The sequence below is a fragment of the Musca domestica genome, unplaced genomic scaffold (genome assembly GCF_030504385.1).
Source record: "Musca domestica strain aabys unplaced genomic scaffold, Musca_domestica.polishedcontigs.V.1.1 141, whole genome shotgun sequence".
Lineage (NCBI taxonomy): Eukaryota > Metazoa > Arthropoda > Insecta > Diptera > Muscidae > Musca > Musca domestica.
Genome location: NW_026712194.1, coordinates 792,772 through 801,763, shown reverse-complemented (window position 1 = coordinate 801,763; position 8,992 = coordinate 792,772). Strand labels below are relative to the sequence as shown.

Genomic DNA, 8,992 nt, shown 5'->3' with positions numbered 1-8,992 from the left:
TTGATGATTGTAAGCAAATCAGTGGAGTTGTCTGAAAATATACAAAAGGAGTTCCTTCAGAGTACTTTACCCCCTGGAAGAGAAATGTCTATCCACGGTATCGTATAGCCCACATACATCGGTCCCCCCTGATATTAGATATTTTGACGATTTTAGGGAGTTGTTTCAAATTTCGTATTTGGAATTCGTAATGGGAACTACAGTCTATGCCAGAAATTTTTTTATGCAGGTCCAGGTCTTCGCATAGGCCCCATATATTAGTTCCTCCATTGTTCACCGGATTTTTTTAAGTCTCTTATTTGAATATTGTAATAGCTTATGACAAAAGTTGTCTATGCAGGTCCACGCCTTCGTATAGACCCCAATATAACGGCTATATTCGGTATATTTAAGATTTTAACAGAATTAGTAATGAATTTTTTTTTAAAGTCTAAATTCGTTTCAAATTGTGGAAGGTATGACAGTTTGGTGCGGCCGAACTTACTGCTTGTTTAGTTTTTATCAATGACTACATGGCAAATGATTTATCATAATATTAGGCCTTTATGTAGGACTTAATGTACAGCTCCATTGATTTATTTTCAACCTTTCCCAATTCTGAAGGAGATTTACAACGCACTTCACTTTACATCTCTCCAATTCTAGAGTCAAAATATAGTTCTATGAAGCTATTGTTATCTCTCCTGCAAAAGGACACATTGTCCTAACAAGCCACCTTTCTTGGAATTGATTTGTGCCCGGCAAATATAGGCTAGTGATAATCCGGCCCACATTCATCCAACAATGGCGGGGTGAATGACACAAAAAATGTTATTGCTCCGCCAAACGAGACCAGACAATAAAATCATTTTCTTTTCTGCTCCAGTGAAATGAAAATAATTCTTGGAATTCTCGTTTTGGATACTTTGCATTTCGGCTGGGCTAGTCTCGGAGAAAAAAAATGCGATTTTTCCCAAAGAATTTTTAATTAATGCTTCTCGTTTGTAAAATGGAAATTTGGGAAATCTTTTTTGATGGCAAAATCTAATGAATTAAGCCCAACTTGCCGAAATTGAGTGCTAAGAAACAAAAGGCTTTTGGTACAACAATAACAACAACAAAAAAATAACAGATGTGATGACAGGAGCATTTAAAAATGTTCCTTTACAGCACCCAGAGAAAAGACGACCCAGCTTAGCGCAACAACAACAATAGCAGAAGCAACAAAACTCATGAAAAGGATCAAAAGGAATTCTTAAAAAGCAACAGTAGCAAAAGGATTTAAACGTTTTGGGGGTAGGGGGACCAATTGACTAAATTTGAGACAATGCCGCCAAAAAATGTCCTGAAAAAAGGAAAAGCTAAACAAACACACACATACACCCATACACAAATATAAATAATCAACATAAAGAGGGAAAAGGAACAGAGAACATTGCGAGCGAACAATTAGAAAACAAGCAGGGGGTGCTTTAAGGAAAGGGTTGTTTAGCTTGTGTCAAAAACTTGTAAATTGTAAAATACGTCTTAGACATCGGGAACATTGAGAGAAGTCCTGCTCTAAATTAAATGTCGCCGGCGAAAGCACTGGCAAATTTTGCATAGATATATGTGTTGTAGTCCAGTTTCCCCTCTCCACCCCCACAAAATATCCTCTCAAAACAATTTATATTTGACTATGCCATAGATCATCTTTGAAATTGCCAAACACCAACAACAATCGCAGAGACAACAACAGAAAAAAACACACACACACACGCATACGAATACCCCCAACAACAATAACAAAACATGAAATTATTTTTTACAGGATATGAAGGAAAATTATGAAAATGCTTAGGAAAATACAAACATCCGTGATTTGCATATGAATGCAGACCAACAAAAGGGGCGGAGGGCCAAACAGCGGATGTTAATAACAAATAACCAAAATAAATAAACAAACAAACGAAAGATAAACAAATAAACCAAAAAAGTTGAATACCATTCTAAAACAGCAGCAACAACAACAACAACAACAAGTGGATGATGCCAACAACACCAACTAACTAATAAAAGTATTGCAAATAATTCATATATCCGGTTTTGTATAACGGAAACGGATATAACTGTTCAAGTTCGGACGTGTGCAAGTTACACAATTACATCGACACGAAGCACACACACACACACACAAACACAGACTGACACACTTGGCACGCCCACACACGTACATAACATTAGCAAAGGTGTAAACGGTGTAACTGGTTACAGTGCCAACACAACAGCTACACCAACAACCTGAGTAGCAACTCCTCTTACAAGGAAACAGGACAGGACAGTGTTGTACAGCGAAAACATCTCCCAGCAGCTGTGGGAACGGAAATGCATACAAAGTGCCGCATTTAACAATGGAAATCGATGTAAATCTCCATAAGCCACCAAACACCATAGAACTCAAGACCATCTCGGCCGGCAGCTACAGCTATGGCCAGGGTCACGGTGGCACCAGTCGCAACAACGGCAGCAATAACAACAACAGTCATTCCTTCAACAATAATAACGGGCAGAACCACCAGCAGGCTGGACTGCTACGCAGTGTCCCGCAAACACCACCATTAACATCAGATCCTGCTGTAACTCCCGGCTGTTGTGGTATTCTCTCACGTCTTTTGTGCTCCTCCAGCAGCAATTGCGGCAAGACGGCTACATCCAGTGCTGACTTCAACACAATTCCATTCAATGGCACAGAAGCCCTCTATGGCGGCATTGGCAGCAGTGGGGGTGGTGCCACCACCCAGCAACCTTATCCACTCTATGCCAATCTTTTGAAGAAGGGCCAGCAGCATCGTCGCACTCCGCAAGAAATCTATTTTGAGAGTCGTGGCAAATCCTGTAAGAAGCTATTGAAATTCAACGGTAGCTCCAATAAGGTAAGTGCAACACCACCAACAACAATAAGAGTACTACCAAAGAATGGGAGTGGAAAAAAAGATCTTCCCGACCGCACAACTAAAACGTTTTGTATGCTCAAAGCTTAGAAATCGATGAATAGATTTCCAGTTGGGGATAAAAGTTGTTTTTGTTTGTTTGGATATTATACGGGGGCTATACAATGGGATATTATCTTCCATTGTATGGAGGACGAGGAGGAGGAGAAGCAAGAGGAGCCTATTCACTAAGATACATACAAACACACATACAATATATACCAGTTTGTTGAAAATAAACATCATTTCCGTGAACTGTATTGCCCATAGAGTTTGTCAGGAACGGAGTTTGGATACGAAGTAGATTTTGAATTGAAAATAATCGGAACTGAAATCTGATATTTTTGCAGATTTATTTCCAATTTTATTTGGAGATATTGAAATGTTTTCTCATGTGTTGTCATGACTGGATTGACAAAAAATGTCCTGAAATCGATTGTGTTCTAAAGGCACCAAAGCCCACTTGGTCCTAAACAAAAATCTTTTCTTTCTTGGAGAAAGTACCAGGAGGAGGTACCTTTCTATATATTGCTATACCCTGCACAGTTATTTTGTCATTTCTTTTGTAGCTCCTCGAAATAAGACGTTAGATCCTATCATATATTCTCGATTAGCATAAAATTATAAATCGATTTGGCAAGGACCCCCTGTCCGAAGGTCCGCATATATGCCTACAATTTTGTACATATACAGGTCACGTAGGTCCAGGTACAATCCGATGATTTAAGCCAAATTTTCTAACGATATTGTTTAAAATTCGATATTTCGATTTCGTTTTGGATTGGCTTCTACCTTCAGTCGCTGAACTTTGTCTATACAGGCCCACCGTAGCCCCTTTATAACAGTAACATCACATATCCAGTATTTTCTGGGATTTAACGACATTTTTCGCGAAATTGTTTCAAATGTAACATTTGAAACTCGCAATAAATTACATTGCCTATAGCAGAAAATTATCTGTGAAGGTTCACGTTTTGATATATTTTACGAGTTTCTGGTATTTTGAAGGCTTTAAGAGCATTCTCCAACTAATTTCACTTCGTTTGCAGTTAAAAATTGAATAATATGGAAGTTATTAGAACATTGAATTTCGATTCCTTTATTTTAAAAGATTCTCTTTACCTCTTGGTGGAGCGTATTAAAAGTTCGCCACGGTCGAACGTGAAGCTTTTTTACTCGTTATCATAGTGTTACAATCCCAACGGCGGGATATTTTTCTTGAATGAAGAGCAATCAAATTATTATGCAATCGATAATCTCAACTATTTTAATGTACCCCCATCTAACTCTTTAATTTTGTTGAAGAATACACTCAAAAAATTTGTTCCATAAATATAAGAGAGAGAGAGGGAGAGAGAGAGAGAGAGGGAAAGTAAAAATATCAAGAATAATTGAAAATTCTTCAAAATCAATATATCAGAAGGTGGCAATCATGATATCACATTTTACTCAGACAAATTACCTAGTAAAAGTGGTAAAAGAGAACATCTATATACAGGGTGAGATAAAAAAAACTGCAGCAAGATCAAACGCCATAATTTTTTAATTTTTTTTTTAATTTTATTGAATGAAAGCAAAAATGTCGGAAATAGCAACTAATTTTTGAATAAGTTTAGATTTGTTCCAATTGGTCACCTTCGGCACGATGGTCTTCAAACGGTCAATGAAACCGTCACACGCTGCCCTAATGTTGTTCTGCGGTAATTTGGTCCATTCCCAGCGAAGGGCTTGTTTGAGGTGATCGACACTTTGGTATTTTTTAGTGCAAACCTTACTTTCCAAAATACTCCAGACACATTAGTCCAACGTATTGGTATCCGGAGATTTTGGTGGCCATTGTGCGCTGGAAATAAAGCGAGGAACCTCATTTTGTAACCATTCTTGGGTGGCGCTGAGTGTGTTGGAGCTGAGTCCTGTTTGAATGTCCAAGGTCTGCGCAAAAATGATTGTGTGCCTAAGGCTTTAATACACCCTCCAGAATATTCGGCATTAATACGAGCGGAGAGCGACCATCGGCTGTTATGAGGGAATACATCTGTCGGAAAAACCTTTTTAACTTGTTAATATTAAAAAAACTTCCATGACATTATCTTAAATATATCCAAATAAGAGATCACATTATTAACCAGAACACAACTGCATTGTCCAGTGGTTACAACTGGCCCATAACTTCCACCGAAGAAATCCAAAACTAATTTCTTGCTGGCAATTAAAAGTTCACCATCCAATTTGTGCAACATCTGCAATTCTCGAAGTCTAACCACTTTTGTCGAGCGTAACCACAACATCTGCCAGCCGTAAAAGTTTTCTTTGCCATCAATCCCCCGCACAGCCAGGCCAACAGTCCGACGGATGGACGGACGGACCGACGGACAGATGGCTATTCCAATGTTTGAGAATGTCTTACTTAACATCCTCATTATACACTTCCACTGTCCTCCCTGTGGCAGTGGAGGGCACAACAATTCCATTTGAGTGCTGCATGACCATCTAAACTGGCAAATTGTGCCACTTCGGATTTAAAGTGAGTCATCCAGGGAGGTAAAGGGGACATTTTGGCAACCCAACCACCAGCAGCAGTGGAAGTCAAACCAAAAAACCATGGTCTTTGCATCAGGATAATGCATTAGATTCTGATTATATTATGACGACAACAAATGAAGACAACGAGAGCGGGGGTGTGGGAGTGGGAGTGGGAGAGAGAGCGTGTTATTGTTAGGCAAACATCATAGATGCTACTTAGGAGCATACACACACACACACAAAGAGTGATATACTCGGAGTATGCATGTAACTTGTTGTTTTTCTTGTAACAATACTTGTTGTAAATAAAAACGAAGAAAAAAAAAATCATGATTTCTATCAAAAGGATGTTTAAGCATCCTCCCTCTTTATCCTTATTGTCCTACTTAACCGCACGAACAATGCACAACTTGGATGTGGAGCAGAAGAATGTTTATTTTAATGATGACTTGGCACAAAAATTGGAGTCAGCCAGCCAGCCAGCCAGCCAGGCATTCATCCTGCCGCTGTAAACCCACCCACTCACACACACACATGCCTTCACATCAACTTGGAATCATTCAAATTAAAAAGGAAATACTTAAACTATGTACTTATACAATTACATGCCTGTATAACCCTCTCCACATACATGATATGATGTGTGTGGGTGTGCGTCTCTAAATAAAGAAAAGGAAAGAAAAGAAATGAAAGATGAATGAAAAGCTCATATATAGATGTTAACATATGCAAAATCTAAAGATTTCCTTGATGTCTTTAAATGGGGATGATGTCTGCGGGGGGTAGTTTACATCCACATCAGATCTATCTCATCTCCACATCAAATAGAAATATTGCGATGTGCCGGGTTTAAAAGAAATCGGATGCTTATTTCAAGTTTTATGAGCTTCATGGTTATTCAAAATTATGACCCGTTGTCGGGGAGGTACCACAAGTAGTGGTCCGTTACATCTGTTCTTTATACCAGATATTGTGTTAATGTAAATATCAAGATGTGCGGAATTCGAAGACCATCGGACTCAAATTTCACATATTATAAAAGTTATAATTGTTCCAAATAAAGATATTTGGATTTTTGTTTCGTGTTTCATAGGAAATATAAATGTTAAAAATTTTGAAGAGTGGTCCGACCTATTTTATCTATATACCAGACCATGAGATTTTAAGACAATTGGACTCTTATTTCACATTTTATAAGCGTTAAAATTATTCAAAATTTTGACCCTTTGTGAAGGAGATACTAGAAGGAGTCAATTTATATTGTCCATTTTCACACCTAACTTAGCACATATTAGGATTTTTAAAGATTGAACAAAATCGGATGATTCTTTCTTGTTCTGTGATGTAAATAATTTTCTGTCAACATTTTGATCTTTTCTGGGGAAGGTACCAGAAGGAGTGGATCGATATTGTCCATCTCCGAACTCGATCTAAGTTTGATAATAATATTATGATGTACCAAGTTTGGACCAAATGGGATACTCTCTTTGAGGGTTATCGTGCGCACCAGCCAGCAGACAGACGAACGGACGGACGGTAGATCGACTTTAAATGTCCTGAAACGGATTTGGTCCAAAGAGACCTAGGGTCTAAAAAAGTTATTTCGATGAGGCACGTTTTGATCATATCAAATGATATATACCCTCTCTAGCCATATGGCTGAGCGTGTACAAAACGAAGTCGATCCGCACTACTATTTATAGATTTTTTTTAACTGACAAATAAGTGCATAATTTTATTTTTCAAGTCAAAATAAAGTTATAAGGAATGCATTCAAATAATTAGATTTTTAGCGACTTTTGGAGCCATGTCTCATAAACCCCATTCTCAGTTGGCCAAACAGCTAAAGAATTATTTCACAGAAAAGGATGACACTTTTATTTTCAAAACTGCTCGGTGGAATTAAAGAGGCAGGAGGAGATATAAAAACAATGCTGCCCACCTGTGAATTCTGGGCTTGAGAAGGAGATCAATCATCGAGTGAAGTGAGCCAGAGGTGTTAGTCGTTGGAAATGAGAATGAAAAAAAAAAAAACAAAAAAAAGCTGACATTTATTTCTTTGGCAAGATGGGTGTCATGTTGCAACATGCCACTTAAAGTTGCAAGTTGAATACCTTTGTTTGTCTTTGTTATTGTTTTACTTTTTTTTTTTGCTTTACGGAGACAAATCTCTGCTTAAGCGAAGTGCCGAAGAAAGTGTTCTGTTATTGCAATTTCAGCTGTTGCTGCCATGGATGCTGTTGCATTTGTCTGCTAAGCATTTATGTCCTGCCTGACTGGCAGGGTGGCGCAGAGAGTGGGCGCTCTGAAGTGCAGCATTAAAAGGCGAATAATGGAATGCTGCTGAAATATAAATGCAAATATTTTTTAATATTCATTCAAAAGATCTGACTCGACTCTCCCTCCGCGACGCACTTTTGACATTCATTCGTTTGCTTTGCTACTTATGCTGTGACATTTGTTCACAGTTGAAATTCCTTCCTGTCAACGTCTGTTTAACTTCCGTTTTGTGAGGCAGTCCCACACACACGCGGACACACGCTCAGTTGTATTATGGTTATGTGTGTGTGTGTGTGTGAGAGAGAGAGCCACATCAGAATGCTGCCGTTGCTGGCTGTTGTTGGCAACGTTGACATTGGAGCCGAGCCACTTGTATGAATCAGTTGTACACTCACATGTCGGTGTTTCCGTTTCCTCTTGTCAAAGGTTAAACATGAAGGACATAAAAATGTGCACAAGAATTTGTTCAGCATTCTACGTTCCGATCCCTCTCTCAGTGAGTGAGTGAATGCGTGTGTGTGTGTTTTTATAATTTTAATATTCACATAAACATATTGATATTTATCCCTGCCATTACCAGACCAAACCGGATGTAAGTGAGAGAAATGCCACTCAGGGTATGATAGTGAATTGGTGGGGGGTGTGTGAGTGTGTGTGCGTACATGCATAAAGCTAAAGTGTTTTCACGGCTTTGTGAATGAGTTAAATCTGTAATGTTATTGTTATTGGTAGGATATCTTATGAAGGGTTGCTAATCTATTTCGGTTGGGGAATCTGCCATAGATTTGTGAAAGCGAAAAGTCTCTAAATTCTTATATTTATGAGGACTACATTTTTTTTACAAAGTTCTGTAATTAACAACTAAATCAAAGTTCGGAAAGATCATCAAGATCAGGACCAGACAAAGGCAGGATTTCTATTAGGGTAATTCTCTTCAAACCCACAATCAGAGCCATTGAAAAACATTGTGAGCAGAGAGTAACAAATTCGGGAGAACGTAAAAGTGGACTCTCTGCCCGACCCTGTTCTAGATATATACCTAAGTGTTAAGTGGTGAGTAAGTGTCTGAGTTCGTCAAAGTCCAGGCGAAACGTCTGGATGCGTCCGAAATGGTCAAGAATACTGAAATTAACTTAAACTCATAATTTTTAATTTTATTTAATTTAATTTAATTTCCCAAGCTTATCCCTGGATATTTCGCATGTCCAATTTGATTAGCTTATTTCTTTGATCAGAAGCGA

At 38.4% G+C, this 8,992-nt stretch overlaps 1 protein-coding gene across 1 annotated transcript in view; it reads left to right on the top strand.

Moving 5' to 3' along the window:
- Positions 1-1,558: 1,558 nt before the first annotated feature.
- The window catches only part of LOC101892238 (uncharacterized), a 58,295-nt gene continuing 50,861 nt past the window's right edge, over positions 1,559-8,992 (top strand). Inside the window, exon 1 of the mRNA XM_059119281.1 lies at positions 1,559-2,891. Coding sequence (XP_058975264.1) covers positions 2,370-2,891 — 522 coding nt within the window. The 5' untranslated portion in view covers positions 1,559-2,369. The remainder of the gene's footprint in view (positions 2,892-8,992) is intronic.